This window comes from Felis catus, chromosome D4, assembly GCF_018350175.1.
Source record: "Felis catus isolate Fca126 chromosome D4, F.catus_Fca126_mat1.0, whole genome shotgun sequence".
NCBI classification, from domain to species: domain Eukaryota; kingdom Metazoa; phylum Chordata; class Mammalia; order Carnivora; family Felidae; genus Felis; species Felis catus.
In genome coordinates this window covers 43477084-43505063 of record NC_058380.1, presented here as the reverse complement: position 1 = coordinate 43505063, position 27980 = coordinate 43477084, and the positions used below count along the sequence as shown (strand labels likewise).

Below are 27980 nucleotides of genomic sequence, written 5' to 3'. Positions count from 1 at the left end.
GCTTTTCTGCTCAATGTGCGTCCCAAGATTTATTTATATATAGAAAGAGGTTCTTTTTTTGTAAGTTTCCAAGAATGGAGCAAAGTCTTGTTCCTCACACATTCTTTGAATTAGTCTGGACTACAATTCTTTTTATATCATAGTGAAAAGCCGTGCTACAAATTTAAATCCACAGACATGTCACAGTAAACGAGAGATCCTGAATTCACACAAGTTTGTGGGACGGCAGCCTCCCTGCCCCCACCCCCTTAGAGAAACCACACTAGTGAGAATTTGGTTTTTCTCTGAGTTTCTCTACAATGTAGGACAATATCAAATTCCAAAAAAGAGACTTTCCCTCCCACTAATCAACAATGGCCCATAACGGCAATGACCTTGAGAAGGACCTAGGGAAAAAAGCCCAGAGGGAACCACTAACGTTTTCAGAAAGTTAGTATAATAATCTGGAAAAAGAACTTTGGAATAAATATTTTTTATTTTTCCAGGATCCTACTGCTTTTTCACAGAGAGTCGTGCTGAGGAGGCATGCAAACCTGGTCCCCTAACTTTGACTTTGGCAGGAAACGAAAGAACTGATAAGAAGGTTATAGCATTAAATCCTAGTGAGTGCAAATGGTTCCTATCTAGTTTAGGGAAATAGAAATTCTAGCAGGAAACCAATCCAAGTTTTCACATTGGAAGGATCAGAACCAAAATGTTTCCTGGGCCTGAGCCGGTGCCTGAGCTGTGCATGGAGCTGGCCAGGAGAACCACACTCCCCTGACCCCCAGCAGCTCATGGTGTCTGAGCCACGGAAGAGCTTAGGAGAGAATGAAGGTCACATACAACCTTGTCAGAAAGGTGGATGAGGGAGAAAGACCCACTCAGAATTATTCCCAAGAAGTTCTCATCACAATGTCACCTCCCTCTCTTATTTTTGAATTCTTGATCCGTCTTCTGGCACCTAGAGAACATGAGGGAAAAGCAGTATCCTAAAAAATTAGAAAGTCTCCTTTTCTTTGAGTAATGATACCTGTAGGAGCTTTTTAAGACTGTAAAACCCCAAATCACAGTCAAAATAATTTTAACCCTCTTATTACACATATATCTGTCTGGCTCTTGGAACAAAAGTGACAACAAATACACAAACACTGAATGTTACAAGCCAGGTGCAGACATGAAGGAAAACACACACTGAACTATTTTGTTTATAAGGAAAACCCAAAAGCAAATGAAAAGCCCTCCAACTCTGACAATGGTGTGTGAATAATGCTTCCTATTTAATAATGTGCTGAATTTTATTGTCAAATAAGAAAGATGACACGATCGCAAAAAGAACTGTACCCTATTAGCTTTTCCTGTGCATTAAGAGTTATTGTTCTGTTACCTATAACATCTTCAGAGACCATTACAAGACAACAAGGATCAGCTAGCTTTTTCTGGAAGGGGCCAGATAGAAAATAGTTTAGATTTTGTGGGCCATGTTTGTGGGTCTTTGTTATTGCAACTACTCAACTCTGTCAACATGCTGCAAAAGCAGCCAGAGACAATATGGAAGCAGATGGGTGTGGCTGTGTTCCAATAAAAGTATATTTACAAAAACTAGAGGGAGGGTGGTAGCAGAAAGGTCTGAATTTGGACTGTGGGCTGTAGTTTCCCAACTCCTGCGATAGGACCTTAAGTGGAGATAAACCAAACACACCAAGATTCATAAATAATCTTCCAACTTGTTTTGAGTCTTAGTTCCTATCTTTTCCACATATATGAGTTTATAAGAATGACGAGCAGTTAAATGGATTTATGTTTTATCCTCCAAAATGAGACCCAGATGAAACCTAGAATATAGGTGATGCGCAAACCAAACCCTTAGCTCTCCTTGCCTATAACGTGAATCACTTTGTGTTTGGTCTCATTCCAGGACCAGGAAGATAGACCACAAGCACACAGAGTAGAAAGGGTGCATTACTGGAACCTCATGAACTCATTGAAGTGTTTGAACCTTGTTTATTTTGAAGCAGAATCCAAATGAAAATAAATGTGCGTGCGTGTGTGTGTGTGTGCGTGTGTGTGTGTGGGCATGGGCATACGAGCGGGCGTTTGTCTATATTTGGTTTTCTGGGCCTTTAGGGTTAATAGCAAAAACAATAAACATCCATTTTATGTCTCCCAAGTGAGAGTCTTATCAAATGTCAAATAGCCTTTCTGGCTAATCTCCCAACCCACTATCCTTAGGTCTTCATCAAGTTCACACCAATTAAAAACGATTTGGCTTTTAAGCGGTGCTGTCTTCTGGCAGTCATCTCAATTTCTCTCGTGCACACACTGTGTGATATAATATATTCTCTCTTGCTGAAGGCAGGAGATTATATTTCAAAAGAAAAATATCTAATAGAGCAAATGGCCAAGTGAATAGAACTGGTTTTCATTTGAAACTTTCCCCCACATTCCTAGATCTCCCAATGCTGTGTTTACTATCTTGAGCTTTCTGGCCACAAGTGGGAAGAAGCAAGGTCGGTGAGAGGGCAGGCAACTGAAGTAGGAGGTCTAAATGTAAGGTTGAGGACACCTGGTCTGAATAGTACTTGCTTAGCTAGAATCCTTCAAGTGGGACCTTTAAAATGCAGTCAATAGGTGTTTTTTTTTTAAATCATTTTTAATGGTTTTAATTTCAAATGTTCAATAAAAAATTACTATTGAAGTTTAATTAGGGTCCTTTGAAAGTTCTTTTTGTTAGCAGCACTGTTGCAGAATGGCTAGATGCTTGAGTTCTTTCAAAGATGGGCTCGAACTTCAGGGAATACCGATAGGATTTCGGCATTTAGTCTTCCCTGCTTCGGGAAATTCAAAATGAAACCTGGTAAATAGAGGATTTCTGCTTCTGTCTGGTCCTCAGTTTGCAAGACTAATTGTTGATATAGCTAACAAAAAGCTTATCCTTTAATGAGCGTTATTACCATAGTACCTTTTAGGAAACAGAAAACCGCGATAATCAAGTGCACCTGTAAAATCCCAAGGTGGTTCAGTTTCTATGTGGCTATTCTGATGTCAGAGCATGCACTAAAAGAATAAAAACAATCACTTGATTAATACAGTGCTAAACAGAAACTGTTCAGTCTTGGTTAACTAATCTTGTGTTAACTAATCACTGCAGAGCTTAGCCAGAGTTAAGCTCTAGTTTTATGCACACGTGGTTGATAACTTTTTTTTTTTTTTTTTTTAAGTAGGCTCTATGCCCAGCGTGGGGCTTGAACTCACAACTCCAAGATCAAGAGCCACATGCTCTACTGACTGAGCCAGCCAGCACCTCTGAGATTTTTAACTTTATCTTTTCTCCTCTTAGTTTCCTCTCCTTTCTCATATACAGTCATCTAAAAAACAAATGATCAGCATTGTACAAAATAAGAATGGCTTCATAGGGGTGTTATTGTAATGCTACTACTAGCCTCACTTCATTCTCTAGTTTCAAAATGCAAACTGAAACTTGCAGAAAATCACATGAAAAATACTTAATTTTGGTTTAGTTTTCCAGCTTATTAAATTTCAGCCAGACGTCTGATGGGCTTTGTGGATTTCTTTTCCCTCTTTCTTTTGCTGTATGTTTGTGTATGAGAGTGGTGGCATTTAGGGGGAGGAGAGAGGAGGGAATGAACTGAATGGTGTAGGAAAAATTATAGACAACTTTAACACAGACCCAGGAGGTGACTGGGTGTCCTGTCAAGTGCATCCTTCCAAGCTATGGCAATCTTTCATTGCTATTTTACCACTCTACCAGTTAGAGAAAACGGATGATGAGAATGATTCTTGCCCACAGAATTGCAGATTAATTGCGCCTAGTGGAATGCAATTGATTGTTGTCCTGTGAGCAGACCCATTTTACGTCTATTTGTACATTCACTCTAGCCTCTTATTTACCTAAATACATATAATTCTTTGAAATTTCCCTTGCATTGGTTGTAACATCTTCCTGGTTCCCTCACTAATTAGTGAGGTAAACAAAAGCTTGAACAGATGTTCATTTTATATATGCATGAGAATCATGGTTTTTTCCCTTTCTAAAATTTTATCATTTAACTAGTGGCCACAGATGGATCTGGAAAATAGGATACTGGAAAAATAAAATACTGTATAAGTAATTCTAGCCCAAATTAATCAGAGTCTTTTATATAAGTATATCATTTAGGGACAAAAAAAGTCCCCAAACCTTATTGGTAATGATGCTGTCATTCCATAATGCCTCATCTATTTTTAATGAAATCTTCTTTATTCTTTTTCTTTAGTTTTGAAAAGTTGGTTCTTCTCCTGGTTCTGAGCAACTCTTGCAAAATTAATGGAGTGAAACCTTTAGGAGAAGGTGTAGTTTGCTGAACCAAAGCTAGGCATTTTGGCATCCGAAGAGCCATTTAGAAACACAAGCAAAAGAAATTGCTTTTGGGTGGGACAGAAACTTGGAAAATGAAACATTTTCTTTCATCTGTCTCAATTTTACATGAGATCAAAAGACCTCATGTAAACTTTTTAGTTATTTAGTGTCTCGCAAGAAATTAAAAGATTTTTTTCAAAACCATCCAAAATAGGGAAACAAACAAAAACCTTTGGAATGCTACAAAGGGAGGGTGACTCTCCCTTTAGGGATTTTGGAATTAATTGTAAAACCCATAATTCCAAGACAACCTTAAAGTGATTCTTTAAAAATATAGGGAGAGCAATAAAGTTCTGGGAGAATACTTATCCAAAATATGCCTCTCCATTCACTTAGAACCACACCTAAATCATTCCAAATAAATAACAATCTAACTTATTGTGAAAGATCTTTAGTCAAGGATACTTGACCTGAATATGGAATTATGAAAATATTTCTCAACTGCTTTTGTTAGCTTACAACTCTCTGGAGCTGCAAATAATTCATGCTAGTTATGCAACTCATATTAAAGTCTCCAAGCACAATTTCTCAAAGGTGTCCAGGACACCATTCCGCAAAACATCTGATAGCACCACTTATTTTCATAATGTTCCTCTAATTCTTAAGCATCATACCTGGGTTGTGACAGGTTTTCATCACTATAAGGCACTTCAGTAGCATAACCAAGTATAGACCGATCCCAGAGATTTAAATAACAAAACAAAATGAGAATTTTTAATCAGCCACCAATATGCCTATCTGAAAAATAAAAAAAAAAAATCTGTGACTGCCCTGTCTGATGCCACTAAGTAGTAACAAGTAAATAAATAAATACAAAGGAAGGACCCAATTTCAAACAGACTAAGGCAGTACTGGGAGAGCTATATTTAGTGGAATTTTCCAAGAAGCAGACTTGATTTTCTCATGATAATGATGCCCTTTTGGGTTCTTTGAGAGGCAGCTGGCCTCCGCACAAATGCCTCAATGACTTTCTTGCAGAAATGCTCAGCACTAGAAGTGGGAGAAGAAAGCCTGACTGCATCGAAGGGCACACTCTCCTTTGAAAGAGACTTTTTGTACTAGAAGGAAATGCTGGGGTATCAGAGTTCCAATGAGTCAGGGCCTAACGGGCTCTCTCCAGGCCCACAACCTCATACTCAAAGACTCTGTTAAAGCTGGCTTGCAGTTCTGACCTATTTCTCGATATGGTTCCAGACAAGATATGAGGAAGAGTCTTACTAACAGAGGGATCTTGTTGACCATCAGGAGTTTGTTCTATTTTAATAGTAAGAGAAAAGCCAGCAGAAAGACAGATAATAATCAGTTTCTGAGAATACGGGCCCTACAGTGTCGGCTCTTCCCAACAAATGCATCCTCAACTACCTTCTTCCCAGTGGCCCCCAAGGCAGTTGACCATGCCTTCTTTCTTGAGTGACTTTATCCTCTTGACTTGCATGACAGCAAACGCTTGGCTTTCTTTTCTTTTCTGGTCAGTTCCTTCTGTCTCCTTTTTAGGTCCTCCTCTCCTTAAACTCTAAGCACTTAGTGCCTTGGAGCTCAGTTTGGTGATGTGTTCGGTGATTCTTGGTTTCACACACCACCAGTATGTGAGCAACTTCTAAGTATTTAGAAGTATTTCATCTCTATTCTAAGTATTTCGAAGTATATCATCTCTATTCTAGACTTTTTTTTTTTCGGAGCTTTATACCCAATTTCTTTTTTTGGTAAGTTTTGGGCTAGGGAGCCATTTGACTCTTTGAAAGGAGTAAACATTAATTTAATATAATTAATCTATTTATCAAAAAATTGTATAGTGCTTCTTATGTGCCAGATACTGCTCCAAGTGCTTTATGAATAAAAGCTGTTAAATCCTAATGACAACCAGATAAGAACTATTACTAGCTTCGTTTAGTAATTAATACATGGGTGATGAAATTGAAGTATAAGTCATTCACACAAGCCAGTAGGTTGTATGCTCGTAACCACCGTTCATTGCTCTCTCTCCCAATTGACATTTTTACTTTGATATTTCAAAGGCATCTCCAACCTAAAATGTCCAAAATGGAACTCCTGATTTCCCTCTTCAGTATCTTATTCCTCTCCCAGTCTCCTCTGTCACAGCACATGATTCTACTGGCCATCCAAATGCTCAAGGACATTTAGGAGTTATTCCTGACCCCTCACTTTCCCCGACTCCTCTCTTCCAAATGATTCCCCAAGTCTATCAATTCTCGCTCAAAAATGTATCTGAAATTCCTTTACTTCTCTCCATCATCACTACAGCCACCTTGATAAAACAACAACAACAACAACAACAACAACAACAACAACAACAATAGCTAATGTTTACTGATGTTTTTTAAGACCTTCATATATATTAACTCATTATAATATTGTTAGGAGATGGATACTGTCAGGAATGTTCTGAAATGGGCAAAAGAGATCACTGGTTGTTCTTTCAGTGGAATGCTGACATTGTCTAACAGACTTTCGGGGTGGCAGGCTGTCTAATTAACTCTATGGAAGTGTAAGTCTTTGTTTGTCTTTGGCCAGACACAAGTTTCCTTGTAGAGGGCTGGTGATGATACAAATGTTTCCAGTCCACAGTGATGGAAATTTTTTTTTTCTGTTCATATAAGTGCCAAGGATTATTGTCTGGTAGAAAATAGACACTTTTCTATATCCAGTTCTGGTATGAATAAGTTATAACATCTTACTGGTTCTCTTGATAATTCATGAATTCAGTACAAATTCTGGCATGTGCTCATTTTGTATTTATATGGGTCATAGTTTTTCCTTTTTGAAAATTATATTTTGACAGTACTCTTTTCATCCCAAATTCTAGATGATAAAGTTGAGGCACAGAGATTTTGAATTCCATACTGCTAAATAAATGTCAGATTCAAATCATGGCAGTTGACTCCAGAATTCATGTGTCACCATATTGAATGTCAGGTGACCACATAAGCCATGATCACTGAAGCCACTACCTTTCTGCTGGACCACCACAACAGCCACTGATCTGTTTTCTTTCTCTGTTAGACCTTACTAAGCCATTCTTCACCCTGTAGTTGTAAAGCTTTTAATTTTTTCCCAGAATACCAGAAGAAAAGCCAAACTCCTTGTCAAGGTTACATTATGCCATTCTCCATCTTCATTTCCTGCTCTTTCCCCCCTGGTTACTAGCCTCCAGCCACACTAGTCTTCTTTCTCTTCCTTAAATGTGTGTAATTCTTTCCTAACTCAAGGTTTTGGCAGGTGCGTCTCCCCCATGGATGACTCTCCTTTCTCTCAGTTTGTAATAACTCCCACTCATCGTTCAGGACTCAATTGACATGTGTCTTCTCAGAGAAGACTTCCTGGAACCCCACACCTGCTGGAGCTCCTGTTAGACTCTCTTAGATCACCTCTTCATTTACCCATAGCAGTTACCAGCCTCTGAAAATCAAGTGTGAATCTTTATGTAATAACTATGTCCATCACTAGATCAAACTTCTGTGAAGTCAGAACTTCAGGTAATAGATGCTCAGTAAATATATATGTTTATAATGAGTAAATGGATAGGTAAATAGAATGGTGAGTGTTGACATTATGAGTGACTTGGTTTGTTCTTGGGTCCAAAGACTGAAAGCAAGCTAAAGAGGCAACAGTCTTGAAACTCAGAGAAATTAAATCATACCTCTTAGTTCCGGGTATCGGCATAAGAAAACAAAAATTTTTTCCTGTTGTAGGAGTTTCTTTCAGTCTTTTTAAAAAAGCTGTTGTGCCCAAATTTAGTAGTGGGCTTCTTCATTTTATATTTCTTATGGCTGTACTCAAGGCAGTAGATGCTGGCCTCATTTCATCTTGATGGGATATTAGGTTATCATGTAGCCTGAGGAACGTTTAAATTCTGTGTGTATCACACTTCCATTTAATCTCAATAAAAATACTCTTTTATAGAAGAAAAGGATTTTGGGGCAGCTTTGAGCCAGAGGCTGCCTTCAGTGATTTATACATAGCTCTGATCTCACACTGCCTTATCATACAAGCAGCTACTCCAGTAAAGGGTCTGAAGCATTTTGGAGTTGTTCTTACGTTAGGGGAACCCAGAGAGAGCCCCTATTTTTCTGTCCACTTTTTAAAACTTAATATACACAGTGTTTTGGGAAAAAAGAAAAGATAGGCCACTAACTGTATGTAGCAGATTCCAATGGAGCCAAATCACTCTGTTCACAAATAAAATGTGAGGATACGTTTGTTTCAGATCATCTTTCTCTCCTATTGCTTTTCTGACTTGTGCACACAGAACATAATTTAAAAGTTGGGTTTTCCTTGAGGCCAGTCTGATTATTTAAAAAGCCATGTCCCAGGGACTAATATGCCATTATAGCTTACAATGCTATTAGTGCATTTTCAGTTCTCAACTTAATACCAGAATGGAGAGTTTTTAATGCATATCATTTCCCCTGATTTTGATACAAATCTAAAATATTGTAAACTCAGAATACTTTCCATGACCATTTTTTTTCCTTCATATGGAGTAAAATTGGTTTATTTTGCAATTTTGTAAAGGTTTCTTTCCTTTAATTCAACAAGTTTGGCAACGCTTTCCAATGAAAAGTTCAGTTCATTAAAAATGACCTTAATGGACGTAACATATATTGGTGGTGACAGGGTCCATACTTTACTTTGGCACACACGGATCCCATTAATTTGTCTTTGTCACTCTCTAGGGCTCAGCTGAGCAATAGTTCAGACTTAGCTTTCTGAAAGTAGCTACAGAATGAGCAATAAGTAGAGATGTTGGGAGGGGCTGACAAATTTAGAACTTCTTGGTTTGCAGTAAAGGCTTTTCTAATGACTACATAAAAATGGCTCTGTCTGCTCTGTTGAATTTGTTATTGATTTTCCTGTCTCAGTGCACATTGGGAACAATCTATGGGGATCAACTGTATTTAACCCAGGGTTGAAAGAGGATGCTTTTCCACCCAAGCATTTTCTAAACTTTCCTTATTAATTTTTGCAACTCCCCGTGGGTCCCTTTTTTATTCAAATAAAGGTAACTAAGCTTTGTCCCTCAGAATAAATTCTGGGCTAGATTCTAAGTGTGATGCTTACAAGTAAATCTTCAAAAAGCCTCAGAAGTATAGAAGTATAACATCCTCAGAGGCAGGATGGTGGTGTTAGCTGGGGAATGACTGGCTGAATTTTGGGTCAAATTGTACTTCTCTCTCACATACCAGTAGATACGACACCTGCCTCAATTTCTCCAGTTGTAAATAGGTGATTATTATACATTTTTATTCCATTAAAAGTTCCCTGGGAAGATGAATAATTCTGGAAGTGGCCCAATCACAACCCCGGTTAACATGTAGAGAGATCTTCCTGCAAACCAGGTACTTCACATGTACTAACTTAATCCTCATAATAACTCAAAGATACAGGTGCTGTTATCATGCTCATTTCACAAATGAGGAAATTGCAGCCAAAGAGTTAAGTGACTTGCCCAGGTCCCCTGTTGCTAGTGGTGGATCCAAGATGAACACCCAGCCAATCTGTCCCTGGAGCCCACACTTTTCACCACTGCTGGTGCACACTGCTGCCCTGCATGGAGGAATGGTCAATAACTAAACTGCTTTTTCCTTCGATCCCAGCAGGGCTACATCCTTGTTTGGGCACACAAACACACAGACTTGCCCCTCACCAACTCACATAGTTGGCAGCATTATATACCTGAAAAAAAATTTTAATTTTTTTTAAATGTTTTTATTTATTTTTGAAGGAGAGAGAGAGAGAGAGAGAGAGACAGAGCATGAGCAGGGGAGGAGCAGAGAGCGAGGGAGACACAGAATTCGAAGCAGGCTCCAGGCTCTGAACTGTCAGCACAGAGCCCGTGCGGGACTCGAACCCACAAACTGTGAGATCATGACCTGAGCCGAAGTCGGACACTCAACCAACTGAGCCACCCACGCGCCCCACATACCTGAACATTTTTAAATTTTAGGAAATTACCTATGGTTTCTGCAGCTTTTCTCAAAGTATAGGTAAGAATCGCTCAAGTACGTATACTGATACAACATATATGATCATTGGCTATAATCCTTTCTCAAGCACTAGTTTTGGAGTGAAAGTCAGATTCAAATAGGTTCTATCACAATCTGCCAAACATCAGTTCATACCAACATCCCCCAAACCCTTTCCCTGTATATTACATTTTCCTCTCATTTATGTTGTTTGTGAATTACCATGTACTAGCTTAACTATTCTAATATTTTAACTCAGAGGAATGCACAGTAGCAGAGAGAATTTAGGAATTCAATAAATAATTCTCCCACATTTCTTTTTAAATCAATATTACTATCACACTGTGCATACTCAGACATCATATTACATTTCTTAAATACAGCTAGCTCATTTGTTCAATCTGTGGATAAGTGACCAATACTCAGCACTTTGGACATAATCCTATCATTCCTATGGTAAGAATGCACTCAAGGTTCTTTGAGGGCAAGGACTATCAGGCTTATTTTTACAGTATTTGCAACTGGCACGGGGCACGGCACAGAGCAGGTGACTTACGAGCAAACTTAGCTTCTTTCATCAGGAGATGTGAACAATTTAGCAGGTCTGCTGACTCTCCATAGTCATCTAAAATATATATTCAGACAGAGAACTTCTATTAAGCATGAAGTTGCAGAGAATATAATGGAAGAGAATGATTTAGGTAGATGGGAAGGAGGCCAGAAAGGAAGGAGTTGAAAGTGAGTGAGGTCATGACCATCGAGAGGTAAGGGCTGATTCAGTCTGGCCAGCATGGGCTTTTGCTCTGCTATGTGCCAATTCTCAAAATTAAATGCTTTTGTGCTTTTTTTTTTTTTTAATCCTGTAATTCTCATGCTTGAACAGCCCTTATGTTGGTGTAATGATCTACAAATAGTATCTAAATTTCTTGATCTTAGATGATGTCACTTTTGATTCTTAAGAAATATATCTGTTTTTATATATATACAAGATATTCCTTTTATTTTCTGTGGCCTGAGATTCATGAAGAGAATATAATTCAGGCACCTTGTATTGAGGATATAAACAGCCAAACTATCTGGACCCATTACTGATGTTTGATTCCCTGAATATTCTTTGGGGGAAAATATAAAAACACATGTCACACAATTAACATTTCTAGCCACTTTTTTTTAAATGTGAATTCACATTCTTCACCACTGAGTTAAGACATCCACATTCTCAGACAACTAACTTGCTGGATATAAATACGGACTAATGTAAACATATGCTTAAATATTATATATTTAAATACTATTTCCAACAAGGTAAACAAGGCATTTAATGACTACAGGATCACCATGGAGACTCTTATTGGCTTTTCCTTCTGTATCTAATTCCTTGTGGGTTCTGTTCACACAGATGCATGACAGGAATTTCCCTTTGCTTCTCATTGAATCAGCCCCATCACTAAGCTGATGCCATCTGGCATCCAGATATTACTGCTGCCTTTGGCCTGCCTGCTTTCCTTTTTCTTCTTCCTTTTTTTAAATGGCTTACACCAAGATTATTTATGGCAATACGTTTAAGACCTGACTATTGTGCTGAAGCACAAAAATGTTTTCTTAACCATGAACTAAAGTTGTTAACTGGAAATCTGACGAGATAACTCAAGATTTTTTAAGGGCAAGCACGATCAAGGCATAGAGGACCACCCAATCCTACTTTTGAGAGGACGGCACCATTAAGGCTCTCCGCCTGGTATGTGCCAACATTTGAAGGATGGATGGCTGGTTCCAATGGCCTTCTTGGTCACTTAGGGTCCAAAGTAATCGCCTGTCTCCTATTTCTCGCTCAAAGCCATCCAAGCAGAACTCCTGGCAACTGAAATAAATCTGGGAGGAAATTGGCTTCCCTAGGTACCCAATTAGTCCTCCCTCCCTCCTTCTTTCTGGGATGATTTGATTCAGAGACCAGAAAGTCTAAAAAGAGAGACTCAGAGCCTCTGAAGCATCTAGCCATACCTTTACGCCTGCCTCCCTTAATAGATTACACTTTGCAGGGCACTGAGTGGCCTGTTAATGGCCTGAAGGAGTTAAGGAAATGAACAATTTCCTTCCTGTTCCAAGTTAGATCAGGCTTGTTAAGAAGGCCAACTGATTAACTTCCTGTACAGCAACAGTAGACATGCAGCCTTTACATGTCCTAGAGGACACCATAGTATCATTTTTGTTCAAGAAATTAAGCTGTCAAAGTGGTCGTTATGCGTACTTGGCTTGAGGTGGTTGTCATGTTTCTGCAAATAACTCAACAAAGACTGAAAGTAAGTTAAAGATAGGAGATGGGAAACCAGGTCAGTAATTTATTTAGCTACTACCTGATTAATGAACACAATTATACTACCATAGTGTAGTTCTGATCCCTCACCAAATAAAAGTACAATATGGAGGGCTTAAAAAATACCTAGAAAGCTATCCCCACATATTTGTCCGTGGAAGCAACCAGCTGGGCTCAATCTGGCATTTAAATCCTAGACAAACCAAAAAACAGACTCTTAATTATAGAGAACAAACCGATGGTTACCAGAGGGGAGGGAGGTGGGTGGGTGAGGGGTGAACAGGTGATGGGGATTGAGGAGGGCACTTGTGATGAGCACGGGGTAATGTATGGAAATGCTGAATCACTATATTCTATGCCCGAAACTAATATTACACTGTAAAAATAAAATGATAGAAAAGAAAAATAATAACTTATGAAACCCAAAAAATAAAATAAAATAAATGATGTATCCTAAATGAGACTTTCATCAGCTGGAGGCAAATTCAAAACGACATACTTCAAATAACAGCCAAAGAGAATTCCATCAGTCATTTTTCTATCTGCCCCTTTCTAGTGTTGGAAAGGTACTGATCTTAGCCTTGAAAAAATGCAACTCTCCCAGAATCTTATTATTTTTAGAAGTCTAACTCTAATTCCTTCCGTGTTAATTGGGTAGCAGGGATTTCTATGGATTCCTTAGAGGGCATCTTCGAAGGCAAGTTCACCTTATTGTATTTATTTGTAAGACTGTCTGTGCTCCATCAGCTTCACGGGCTAAAACCCCACTTGACTAGTCTTGATTAGGGGCTGGATCTTGTTCACACTGTTTTGTTCAATGAGGAGAGACAAAAATACCTGGCTTGAAGATTCTTGCTGCTGGTTGTCAGAAAAATCTGATAAAAACCTGTGCCTGGATCGAGTCAAACCATGGCCACTAGTGAAAAATCAGTTTAGATGCTGTGACTCTCCCGGGTGGGTTAGGAGATACTTTTTTCATATCATGAAAATATGTTCCTCACAATGAACGCTCCTACTTTTGTGCCGTATGAATCAAATACATCACAAATAAACCCGTTTGTTGCTAGAAAAAAAAGCAATTAACGTCGAAAAGTATTTCCAAATAAAGCTGCAGCTTGATATGATGAATTCAATAGATTAAGGACATTACCATGTGACTTAATCTCGATCCTTATTTCAGGTATTCTATGTGACTGATATCTGTATCTGTATCCGCTGCATTGCGTTTAGTTTAGTGGAACAGTAACACCAGTGTGCACACCTGTTCCGTCAAGTTTTGGTTATTTCTTGGAAGTTTATCAAGTTTGGGTTATTTCTTGGAAGCTCAGTGTTTACTTTTTAATCATAGCTTTTTCTAAACATACCTTAGAGCGGTTGCTTTCCAACATACCTTTGGTCAGAGTGCTACCCAATTATTGGTGGGACTACCACAAGCATCTGATACTCAGTAACAGTATCGCCATAGGCTAAAGACTTTAAGGTACTTGTTTTCCTGTGTTGTTTAATGAGACAGGCTGGTGATCATATTTTTATTTTACATAAGGGGAAATAAATGATATTTACTGTTTTTACTATAGAACTCTCCATATTAGGTGGGGCCAAAGTGAGAGATAATAGGTCTGGATCACTATTCATGCTTCTCTGTAGCAGTTCAGAAGTGACAGGCACAGCTTCTAAACATCACCATTTAATTTAAGCAATGTGAGTCTCTTTGGTGGGGGGAAAGAAAGACGTGCTGACACTATATCATTTCTTCATTATACTATGGAGAGAAATTATAGGTTGCTACACACATTTAGAAACTAGCCTATGTGGTTTAAAAAAGAAAGAATTAAGCCCATGCGAAATTATGTTTTTTAAATTCAAAATCAATGAAAAAATAATGTGACACGTAAGACCTTTCCTAGGGTTCAGTGCACTAAACATGTAAAGCATATTAAGATGTGGAAACCGGATACCTTTCATTACATTATTCTACAGCTGTCATTTATTTCATTTTGGTATAAAAGTAATTATTGTTCTGAGCAGAACAGTATACATTTCCTTTCGCCAGCACTGGCGCTCCAACTACAGTCTACTTCAATTCAGATTAATCATGCCAAGATGGCAATTCCATTACACCAAGAGTAAAAATAATCTAATATATGGCTATAGTTTCAACGGTGAAAACTATGTGGTAAACTACTTTAGGGATTTTATTAAGATTAAAGTTCAACATAATGCATCTTAATCAGACCTTCCCTGGAAAACACTCATTACAAAACATGGTTGACCATAAGTCTATGTAATCCTTCTGCAGAGGCATTAAGCTCCACTTACTACTTTCATCTAAGAGGTATCTAATAATGGGAAAGATGTTATATTATTGATGTAAGATGTTTTGATTTAATTTCAACTTTATTATATTACTTAACTTCGGTTATATTGCCGTAGTGTATATAGGATTATGCTTTCGACCAAATGACAAAATATTATGTACAGGCGAGCAGTTTATTTAAGTAGAATAGTACATGTCTGGTTTTAAACGTATCTCACCTAAGAATGTACATACGGAGTGGCATCTTTCTGTGTCTTAAATAGGACCTTAGTGGATAAAGAGTTAATCCCCCTCTAAAATAAATTGCTTACTTCCTCTCCAGCAGCACGAAGGCCTGTCCGGCCAGGTACTGGCAGGAGAGGAACAGAAAGTTTTAAGCCTTCATATATCCACGTAAAGGTTGCACTGTGATCTTTAAACATCGCCTTTTCTCCAAAGTTCTGCAGTGGTTAAAAAAGTCGCTTCTCAAAGAAGTGGAAAAAGGTGCTGCAGTGGGGCATCTGGGTGGCTCAGTCAGTTAAGCGTCTGTCTCCGCCTCAGGTCCTGATCTCTCAGTTCGTGAGTTCAAGCCCAGCATCAGGCTCTGTGCTGCAACGTGAAGCCTGCTTCAGATCCTCTGTCTCCCTCTCTCTGCCCCTCCTCTGCTCTCTCTCTTGCTCTCTCTCTCTCTCTCTCTCTCAAAAATAAATAAACATTAAAAAAAAGGTGCTAGTAGTAACTTTATAGTACAAAGGTAATTTACATTTTGCTTACTGTCCTTTAAAGTGCGAAATGTATTGCATAATGTGAAACCACGTGACTGAAAAACAAATTTCATTTCTTTACAAATCAACTTTGGTTGTACCAATCTGTATTTTGAAATTCTTCTTCAATCCTTTGCTGTTTAGGGTGTGATTCAGGAACACAATTCATGGTCTGGCACACCATATCAGATTTAGGTTCGAACGGGATGAATCTGAGAAAATTCTAAATTGCTTTTGGATACATAGATTACAGTGCTGATTTATTTCTCTGGTAAAATTTACTTTATTCTTTAAAAGTTTATTTAGTAATTTTGAGAGAGAAAGAAAGAGAGAGAGGGAGGGGCAGAAAGAGGGAGAGAGAGAATCCCAAGTCGGCTCTGCACTGGCAGCACAGCACCTGATGCTGGGCTCGAACTCATGAACCATGAGATCTGGTCTGATCTGAAACCAAGAGTCAGATGCTTAACCGACCGAACCACTCAGGTGTTCCTCTCTGGTAAAATTTAAACTGTATGTTGAATTTGAAAACCCTTCATATCCTACATGCTATACTGTGAGCTCCTGGGCGGTGGGTAACATGTCTTATGCACAGAGCCTAGGGTTTATATTAAATAAATTAATCGAGAAAATCATCACTCTGAGAAAGTGCTTTGATCATAAATGAAATACATCACTAAAGTGCTTTCCCTTATTTTAAAAAATGATGCAGCAGATATACCTAGTGCTTTCTAGTACAATCAACGTATAACTTTAATCAACCCATCAATCGGTCAGTCAATGTTTGTCTTTCTTATTGTTTCCTCTTCTGAAACATCTGAAAACTCTTTGCCTGGTGGTCTTGCAAATTTCATGGCCTTGATAAAACTGGGCAGGTAAGGAACCATGATCAAGTAGGGCAAAGACTGGTATCCATGTGATCCCAATCACAGCAAGATGGGGAAAAGAAAAGCTAATATACTTCTTTTGTCCTCAAATATATTTTACCTATGCTTTACCTTTTGTAAGTGGCTATACTGCACAGCTGGGGTATAAGAAATGTGAAAAGCTGCCCAGACTTTCACATCCAATCTATGTTACATCATCAGAGGCAGCCTGGGCCTTCTCACCTTTAGCCTCTTGGAAAAGAGGAGGTCAGATTTTGGAGAAGAGGATGGGCACTACCCCTTCATTTCCTTCAAAATTGAAAAGTATTTAGAGAGCAACCATGCAATCTTATGTTTTGAGACACGCTTTGAAACTGATAAATCTCCAATGTGACGGCCCAAAGGCTCATTTCAACCCTTGGTGAGAGGGTGACAGCTGGCTCAGAACCCAAGGAAGCCACAATCAATGAGACCCCTCTTTCTTTAAACCAATCAACTTCAAAAGCAAAACACCTTGTGGTTTTAACACTTACGAGGGCTCTTCTGACACGGCAGCTCCTTCTTCTAGCTCTTGAGCTTGCTTGTACCATGGCAGCTTGGCCTCTACCGGAAGTTTCTCTGAGAATTAAGTGCATGCACATAAGAGAGAAGAGGTTAGAACCATTTTGGAATTTTTTTAAAAAAATTTTTTTTTCAACGTTTTTATTTATTTTTGGGACAGAGAGAGACAGAGCATGAACGGGGGAGGGACAGAGAGAGAGGGAGACACAGAATCGGAACCAGGCTCCAGGCTCTGAGCCATCAGCCCAGAGCCTGACGCGGGGCTCGAACTCACGGACCGCAAGATCGTGACCTGGCTGAAGTCGGACGCTTAACCGACTGCGCCACCCAGGCGCCCCACCATTTTGGAATTTTAGGGAGCTTCCTTTATGTCTTCACCAGTTCCTGATTTTGCACTACCTAGAAACTATATGGGTAGCTGCAAATAATAAGCTTTTTGGTAAATTTCTGCTACTGATGATGGTTACGTGAAGAAAAGAGAATATTTTTAAATGTTTAGTATTACTAGTCTTTGTGCATATATGCTTCCCTCTCATTATGCTGAAGAGCAAAGGAAAAGTCTTTTAATCATGAAAGTCGTAACTCTAGGAACGCTGGCTCAGTATGTGTATGAAGAGTCATCAAAGTATCTTTTCACTATTTCCTGTCAAAAAGATAGAGTGATATTTATTTTTTAAGGCAAACACAAAGTACAATAAATTATACCGCAATACTTTAATAAATCCTGACCTGTTTCTCCTTTTCCTTTTGGCAAAGTGTGATCTATGCCACGTTGTCACAAACAAAAATGCCACTCTGAAATTCACAAAACATTGCCTTCCATATCTGACTCATTCAGCACCACCCTAACGCTCACTGACAACTGGAATATGAGTAACTTAGGGTCCACAACCCATAATTGGACTGTTTTACCTATTTATCTTACATTGGCCATACAATTCAGGACAAGCTTCCTAACTACTTCCTGGGCAGGGGGAAAAAACGTGAAGGAGAAAAAGAAAGAGGGAGGTCATAACTGCTCCTACAGAAGTCACTGCCAAGATTCCCATTCTGACATATTTATTAGGATCGTTTATAGGCATACTTGCCTTTATAGTATGAGCCAGTGAAGCTCTATCACCATTTTATGACATATAATTGTAAAGATGAAAGAAATATGTCTCTATATGCATACACCACAGAATTATACAGCATTTTCATGATGTTTAGAGAGCCAGACTCACTACTTAGTTGTGAAAATCCAGATTTTATTCTTGATAGTTAACCACAAACTGCTTTTCTCTGAAGTGGCTTGGTAAAGATAGAGCTAACAAATAATTGACTATTTTAAGTGGGGGGGGGGGCATCACGTCTGGTGCTCTATGTGCAGCGATTGTTTATAGTCAGAAATCAAAGTGCGAAGAGAAATATGAAGCTGCTGAGGCCAGAAGGATGTGCTATCATTTAGACATGCTAACAGGGTACCTGTGCAGACGTCATTTTACAACTAGCTCACCTCTCCAACTAAGTGATGCAGTCAGTGACTCCTTATCTGACAGTGTGAGCCATTGCTCTGTTGCAGTAAGGGAGCATTAAGCTTGGTAATATTAGCAGGCCTACAATACAATAAATTGTCTATTTGAAGTGGATCCCATAACATGTACCGGGGCCTCCCGTATTTAAGGATGCTGATGATAGTCAGGAGATGAAGATAACATTTAGGACAAACTTGCTATATTCCAGGCAGTGAGCTAAGCACCCTGTTTGCACTGTATCTCCTTTAATACATCATCTCTGAGGTAGTTACTATTATTAGCCCCATTTTACAGATGAAGAAACTGAGGTTTAGAGAGAGATGTAGTTATTAAAGTGAATCAGGATTTCTGGTATTTTGGGTTTGTTTATTTCCATTATATCATTTAGATTTCATGATGCCATTCACCCCCAACAAGGGCAACCTACAGATAGAAGAATAAAGAGCTACGCTGTGGCTGATTTTCAGAGAAATGTAATCTTTAGAGAAATAAATTCAGAAGCAAATGGGAATCATAATTATTTTTTAAATTTTTAAAAATGTTTTAGTTTTGAGACAGAGAGAGACAGAGCATGAGGAGGGGAGGGGCAGAAAGAGAGGGAGACACAGAATCTGAAGCAGGCTCCAGGCTCCCAGCTGTCAGCACAGAGCCCGATGCGGGGCTCAAACTTGTCACCTGCGAGATCATGACCTGAGCCGAAGCTGGGCACTCAACCAACTGAGCCACCCTGGCTCCCGGGAACCATATTTAATATCAATAATAGGAGGTAGTTTATCACAAGGAGTTCTTTACTTCTGAATTGGTTTGTGACTTTGGCATTTTCTCTTTCCTTGACTCAGACTATATCAATATCAGCAAAGAGGTCAGATTAGTGGGCATGCTAATCTGAGAGACCCTGTATAATTATAACAAATCTTGCTCGCTAAGTAGAACTTTTTACAAAATTGTTTTTTATAAATTACATGTAGTATCTGTTGAATTCTGATTTATTCCGTATTTCCATTTTAAGTTAAGATTCTGGCTTCTGGTCTCATATTAATGTTTTAATTCTCAGTATAATAAGCAACACCTTTCTGTTTCATCAGTATGTTTCTTCAGTATGAAGCTTCAGTATGAAGCTTCATGCTTAGCAAAGGAGACACTTTCGGATTCACTGCATTGTTTTCAACAGCAAGACATGTGGATAGTAAATCACTTATACATTTCTCCAAGGTCTCTATAGTATCTCCCTCTAAGCAGACATATCTGCTACTTTTCAGCAATGGTCTTCAAACAGCTTTATGGTCCAGGAGAGAATTATGTAAATAAGTAGTACTTAAACAACAATTTGCAATCGAAATTATTTGAAAGATTTTTTAGAAAGAGTTAAGTCCATTTAGTAGAGTCTAAGCTACACAATATAGTTTCCAAGAACCTTGGGATACTTAAAAATATTCCAAGGAGTTTCAAACAGTCCCTGAATGCACATAACAATGAAAAGGCTGGTAAGCGAGCACCTGTGGAGTTACCTTTGGGTTTATAGCAGGGAGTGGGTATGATGCATTCCTCTTTTATGTGGGGCTTGGTTTTGGGGCTACAACCTCCTGTGTGCATTCCACGATGGTCGATGCAGAGGACCACCCGATACCTGAGGCCCTGGCCGCATGTCACCGTGCACTGGAAGGAGAAGGCAAGACAGAGGAGACTCATAGCAAAGCCTTGTTCACTTTGCCTCATCTCTCACCTGAGACTTTAAAGGGCTGCTTTTATATAAGGACTCCTGGTGGGTTTGTACCATTTCTTACCATTCATGGAATCTTTGTTATTTTTGGCTACTTAGGGTGAAGGTGGCTGAAAATTAAATCACTTTCAATTCTTAGATTTAGATGAGTTAGGTAGCATTCCTGAAAGCACCCACTGTGTGCCGAGTCCCAAACCAAGTAGTGAAAAGAAGGAGAAAAGAAACTGTAGCGTGTGCTCAATTTTGATTGCTAACACTGCATTTCAATTTTATTGAGTCATTTTGCTAGCTCCCACATGGACATTGACATTGTTTTGAACAGCCATCATAGTTGACATGTATTATTGCAGCATGGCTGATCCAACTGATTATATGACACAGTCAAAACTGTTCAAGGGAGTTGATTCAACAGCCAGATGTAGATGGCACCTCCAGTGGTTCCAGACACCTGGGAGCAAGTCTAGACAGAGAGAAATGTCCAAGCTCTGATCCTGCTGCCACAAAGCCACGTAGTGAAGCGAAGTGCCATCTGTGTGGCTGAGGCTTATCTCCTCATCTTTCTATCTCTTTTGCTATTTCAAACCTTTGCATTAGCAGCCATGAAACCTCAAATAACGTTTTATTTAGGCTGCTGCAACAGTTTCCCTAATGTTCTAGAATGTTCCGGTTTTAATTATCCTACTTCATCCCCATTCTGATTATTTTGCCATTTCCATTTCATCTTTCTTTTCAATGAATAATACACATAATTTTAATTTAAATCCACTCAGACCCTTTTTGGATATAGACAAAGCACAAGAAATACAAAATAAAACCAAACTGTGGTCTACTGAGCTCTATCATCCAAGCAGCTTCTAGAGACTCAGGATCAGTCACTTGGCCTCAGCTGCTCTTGACAGACATTTGCCTCTCCTTGCCACTTGAGGGAACGTTATGAGCGACAGAGGCTTCTGGAAGTAACTTGAAGAAGCTATACATATTTACTCATTTACTTTTGGCTGTGCTAGATTTGGGGCGTGCCTACATCAGGGCTAAACTGGTGGGCTTCTAGACACCTCAAGAGAAGTGGGGAGCTGCACAGGGTAGCTGGTGGGGTCATGACGATGAGAGGGAAGAGTGGACTTACTCTCCTAACGAACAAAGAAAGAGGGCACAGTTACCGGAGACCACTCCTGTGCCAGCCATTTAGGACAGTCAAAAATGTTGCAGGGCTGGACGATGGGCATCTTAGGGGTGTACATGCATTTCCACTCTTCCACTGAGGTGACATGCCCCTGGATGTCCTCCTCCACACAGGAAACTGCCCGGCTCTGGATGCCCCCCCCACACGAGGAGGAGCACGCGGTCCACGGGGTGGCCTCCCACCTACAGAAGCAAGGGGAGTCATCAGGGCAGACATGCACATTGCCGAACCTCCTCAGTGACCTTTCCGACCAACCCCGTTCCCAGTGCCTACTGGGGCAATCAGGTTCTGAGAGGCTATGGTCAAGAGGACTGAGAGCCATCTAATGCCTAAAATCTGATGAGTAAGAGAGAAGGATTCAATGTTGGCAACAGTGCTTTGTAAACCTTGAAGCTCTACATAATGTAAGAAATACTGTTTGGAGAGCTGTCCACAGGGATATCTGTGCTGTCTCTAACCTACTCTAACGGGGGCTATTCAGTCCTTCTCCTTGTAGTTCAAATATATATTCTGTGTATAATATTTATATTATTTTATATTTTATAAATATATATTCTGCATATATATACTGTTATATATTTTACCATGATATCTATCTATCTATCTATCTATCTATCTATCTATCTATCTTTACTAAATCCCATTTAAATATCTTCGTTAAGACCAAAACTGGTTACTCAATTAACAGGAATAATTTGTACCTGGGCTGATACTTTCTATTTTCAATGCAATACTTTCTTACTTAGCTTCTGGATACTTGTGTACGAGAAGCTCATGAAAGATCAAGGCAAACCAAAGACACTCCGTCCCTTGCTTCTACAATCATCAGCTTTGGGACTACATGGATTCAGCACAATTCCGATGTTCAAGCTACGCCATCAATACACTAAGGAGCAAAGGTGATAATGTAATCTTCTTGTTCCCTAACTGTTGAGGGATACTGGCAGTTAGCATTCCCCTAATAAATAACTCTTGGAATTGTGAAGAAGTTTTGTTTTGTTTGGAAGGCTGATGGCACTGGAATCTAAAGATACAGTTTAGTAAGGGAGAAAAGAACAATATTATCAATAACATTTAAGAGAATTCCATTGCTTTTTTGATCTCTGCATAGCTCTGCTGCATTTGGGACTGGATGCAGAGAGAGATCTTTGCCCCATTTACAGAATATAGAATTTTGAAAACTGGAAACATTGGGACCGAGCTTGTCTTTCTTACATATATTCTGCTTGTTGATGAGGATTGCTAAGGAATTTTAAGATTTCCCTTAGAGTTATGAGAGATATAGTTTTAATGAGAGAAAAACAAAATGTCATCAAGTTGATCTACTTGAAAAGTTAAATTTAAAAACACTGCACAAGCATACCATGGAGACATCAATTATTTTATAAGTAGGATTCATGCATATTGGGAACCTGAATGCTCTTCTGTATGAGCCTGGATAATGTATGTTTCCCAGTTAACAGAATTTTCCTCCACATTTTCTTTGCACTGTTTGAGTCTAGGAAACAACTGTTATCTCTATTGCCAACAGCCTAAACATGCTGCCAAGTACAATATTTTCCTATGCATATTTCCCCAGGAGACACAAAAGCAAATGCTATTATGGGGAAACTGAGGCCCTCTGTTTAGCCCTTAGGAGACTTTCTGGTCCCTTTCAAGAAAATGAAGCAGCTCTGTAGAGGGTCTCTCTTCTAAAAGGGTAAGACCAATTCTCATTTATCCATGTAAATCTCTGGAGAGCTTCCCTCTGGATATGGATAACAGGTCTGATTCAGAACGAAATTAGGCTGAATATATAAGTACATATTCACATTACATTTGATCTGACAGTGAAGCGGGAATATGTTTTTGAATGTACATTTAATCTCTTAGAACATTAAGATTCCATAAAAAGAGCACACTTTCTAATTGGTACTCTAACGTCCCTAACCTTGACCCTTCTAAAGTGAGAGTGATTAATTTCTGTCTCAACATTTGGACCTGACCCATAGTGTAAGTTCATAAACAGTAATAAGTATCCTTTTCAATGCCAGTGATCACAGAAAGACAAATGATGCTAATATTATTCTAAGAATTTATAGTATGGGTCCACCATATGACTATAGTTCTATATAATGAAAAATTGTTGTGTGAATCCTGACATAATAATAGGGTTATGTGGAATTTCAAGGCAAAACATGTCTGAGTGCTTTAAAGAAAGTATAACAAAAGCTGAAAGAAGATATCAGTTAGAATATCTTTAAACAGGGACCAGTAAGTACTTGGGGAAAAAAAAAAGCATATCCAAGAATCTCGTCCTGGAAGAATACTAAATGGGTTCACATATCACATATTTTAATTCTGATGGCTTTTAATTTTTTAAATACATAGTGTGTTTAAGAAATTCTCAAAATTCAGAGTGATGTGGAAAACATATATATATATATATATATATATATATATATATATATATATTATGAATTAAAGATAATTCATCAGACTACATTCTTACATTACATTTAGGTATGTGTTTCAGTCAAAGACTGAAGGCAAGAAAAAAAATTGGAAGACTCAGTAACTGTGCCTTGTACCTACACTTGTGTACTAAAGCCCATTTAAATAATTTCAATAAGGAAAGCCTTCTGCCTTGATCAGAATGTAGCTGCCACCTGAGAATCATTTTTGAGCCTTAGTTCTCAACTTTGGGTTTTTTTTTTTGAGACTCAATACTTCTTATAAGAATATATTTGTAGAAATTGCTTCCATTTACTAAGACTTTATCAACGAAGCAGAATATCTAACTGTAGAAATAGCTCAGTAACAGAAGTGCAAGAAATATAGTGTCTATTTGCTAATTATCCTTTCTCATTGTGATGCATGGATAGGCGAGTGTGGACACAGGACGGCATTAAGGAGGCTCATTTCAATCTGTCATTGAGAATACTGGGCTTCTAGCATTTGGGGGAAATTAGAGTATATAAGAAACGAAGTTTAACCTAAGACAGGCATTAGTTATACCAGAGAAATATAAACGAGAGAGATCATAGACATGAAAGAAACGTAGGAGTGCCATTACAAGAAAAACATAACCTTGATGTTGCTCATTCCTGACACCAACTTTGCTTTTATCGTAAAATATTTGGTCTTCACACAAACAAATACGTGTGTCCTATTTTAGAGATACAGAAACTGAAGTCAAATGAAATCTTGGATCAGTAAAATTAATCTCTTTATATTTTCACTCCACTTTTTTCCCCAAGAAGCATTTACTCTATTACTTCGGTTCTGGATCAAACCAGCAAAATGATATAGTCATTTATATAGCATTTATATAGTCATTTATATAGCATTTTATAGTCATTTATCAGCTTTATCAATATAGTCATAGAAAAGCGGGAGGGTAGCTGACTAACGAGGTAACCCCTTAGTGGAAGAGCTTAAAAAAACCTAAACAGCTATATAGAGTACAAATCTGATGTCCCTCTCTACATGCAACCGTTAGGATGGTGAAAATCAAGTTCTCTGCCAGGCACTGGAAGTATTTAAGTAGAGGCTGGATGACAGCTTTCACTGGTATATATGTATTTTATAAATATATGTACATCCATATGCCCATGTGGGAATACGTATTCACTAAATACCCATATACACATATTTGTATAAATACATATGTTTACAAATGTTGGGTATATGGGTGTGGTTGCAGGGAAGGAATGGGACTGGGAAGCATCTTTGGGGAGCTGAACTAAATGACCTCAAGAGCCCCTATTTGGATTCCATTTCATTAAGTATTTGGAGATTTTCAATCAAACTTTGTTTTATTTTATAGTTCAGAATTGTTTTCTGGGCTTTCATTAGTTTGAGATTGAGAAAACTACTCGCGATTAGATTTAAACTCTGGGCTCTAACTAGCAGCTGGTGCCCTGGAGTCCAAGTGAGCAAAGAGAATAGAGCAAAGGCCTCTCTTAGCTCAGGGGTCACTTCAAGCACGATTCTAATTTCTTCTGTGTGGGGAGCTGTTTCCAATGTGGCAGACCATACACTCAGTAGCTAGTATATTTTTCAGCTTCTCCAGTTTTCTTATGAATATATTAATAAAGAACAAGTTCTCTTAAAACTTCTTCAGTCACTTTCATTATTTTTTCTAGTTAAAAAATATATTGTACTTTAAAAAAGAAACACAGCCCGTGGAATTTTATGTTTTAGAAAAAAAAAATGTCCCCCAAATGTTCTGAACAACAAAGATAGGAAAACATCACCTTTTTGTACACAACTATAATTTCTTTGGAACAAAAAAGAGGATATTTAAAGCCCTTATGTAGAGTAATAGCACATCTGGAATCCCACATTTGTGGTACTGTGATAATACTTCAGGCAGTGTTTGCTTAACAGTTAGCAATAGCGCTTTAATGACTGGGGTCCTTTTGCAGGGAAACAAAAGAGGACAAAGGGAGGGAAAGAAAGACACAACATAACCCATACACTCTATCTAATAAGAGTGAATTACTGTGTCCACCTCAATGTAATAGGATCCTATCTTAAAAAAAAATTTTTTTTTTTGAATGACAAGCTCACAGTCCGAGCAACCCAGTATTATTCAGAAGCAGAGCTCAGGATGGATTGCGAACTATACTATCTACATCTTACTTTTACAGAAAAAAAACCCACAAAATCTATATCTACATAGATATATAAAAGAAGCAGAGGCTGATTTACTAATTCTAGCATCAGGATGGTTGATTTACGTACCGAGGAAGGGGATGGTAGAGGTCATAAGGCATGATCTGCTTGTATCCGTCACTGTTAGGAACAATAATGCCAACCCTCTGAGTAGAAGGTACACACAATAAAATAAACACTAAATGATTACATTATACAAATTTTGTTAGACAAATGCAAAACAACATTAGTAAATTGTCTCTGCAAACAACACTAAAACAATTCAGTATCTTTATGCTGGCACGTGTTTGAGGATGGGGCAAGTTCTTTGCAAGGGCACCGTTTACTATAATTAGTTCTCTGATCCAAGCAGGAAATACCACTGGAAAGGGTGGTGGCAAGAAAACTTGGCACCTCATCATTAACTGTGACACAATAAGCTTATAAATGTTCTTTAATCCCCCAAATTATACATCCTATGAGGTCATTATTATCATTATTAATGTTACTTCCAGATGCTCACCAAGCAATTATAGTTACTGTCTCACTCCTGATGAAAGAGAGAGCTATGTATAAGAGTATGTACCTGGGAATCGACAATACTCTGTAATGTTTATTAAAATAGGTTTTTTCTCTCAGCATATCTAAAGATTTTAATGAATTATCTTGGAAAGCAGTGAACTAGTGAATACAGTGGGCAGCTACCAACAAAAGTAAGTTTCCTACAGAAACAAAGGAAGAGCAGTTAAAATGAGATAAGAAATAGGAAAGATCTTTTTTGTGTTCTATAAAAATGTGATATTGTGTTAACTGCTATTACAGTCATGGTTGTGATGGTCATGACTGTTGTTAGTATATCTAGTGTCATGGGAAACATGTGAGATTCAGAGATAGAGCCAAAGGAGCCATAAGAAATGACATTATAGGCTGTATGGCTAATGGATTCACAAGAAATGATATTATAGGCTGTGTGGAAGTCCCTAGAGGCCTTATGGACTCTAATAAACTACACTAAACTACCTCACTGATTTCAACTAAAGCTTCCCATTGGCAAGACTTTCTTGCAGAATCCCCTGGTTTGTGGAAGATTTATGATTAATCGGTGTTAGATAAAAGGGCTAGTATAACAGACTCTCTATCAAGAGTGGGAGACATAGAGAGCTCAGTACACAGCTGTCACCCAGGACAAAACATGGTAGGGCATGAGCAGAAGACACTTATTCCACAATGGACAAATGATAGGAAGTCTCCCTTTTGAATACTGAAGGAACTCATGTATTCTCTATGTATCCCTGGGATAGATGGATGGGTATATATTTATATATCCATATTCAATATAAATGTTGATATTTATATTTAAATAAGTTAAGGCTTATGTTTTAATCTCATTCTGTGATTAGGATGACATAATATGTTCATTTTAGAGGGCTAGCAAGTCTAAGCTTTTGGATAAAATGGGTGAGCTCGGTATACTATGGATCACAAAGATAAAAAATAGCACTGCCTGGAGATCATCATAAATAAGGAGGAAAGAGGGAGTGATAAAGGTAGTTTCTGAAGAAATTACTGAGAGGTAAGAGGATACATGAGAGAAATTAAATCTAAAAGAACATGGGAAACAAAGCTATAAAAGATAGATTTCTATTTCCAGAAAAGACAACCGTTGGTGTACTAGTTTACTTGTTTATCTTATGTGACTAAATTTTCTATCTTTATTTGTATGACTAAAGTTTTTGTACTCATT

At 38.4% G+C, this 27980-nt stretch overlaps 1 protein-coding gene across 8 annotated transcripts in view; it reads right to left on the bottom strand.

The window, feature by feature from the left end:
* The window catches only part of ADAMTSL1 (ADAMTS like 1), an 883534-nt gene that overhangs the window by 183399 nt on the left and 672155 nt on the right, over positions 1 to 27980 (bottom strand). For 7 of the 8 annotated variants that reach the window (XM_045043887.1, XM_045043888.1, XM_045043889.1 and 4 more), the window contains 4 exons: positions 26327 to 26377; positions 21576 to 21780; positions 20204 to 20351; positions 17154 to 17238 (listed from right to left, as the gene is read on the bottom strand). In XM_045043887.1, coding sequence (XP_044899822.1) covers positions 17154 to 17238; positions 20204 to 20351; positions 21576 to 21780; positions 26327 to 26377 — 489 coding nt within the window. The remainder of the gene's footprint in view (positions 1 to 17153; positions 17239 to 20203; positions 20352 to 21575; positions 21781 to 26326; positions 26378 to 27980) is intronic. The other variant, XM_045043884.1, reaches the window with a different exon arrangement.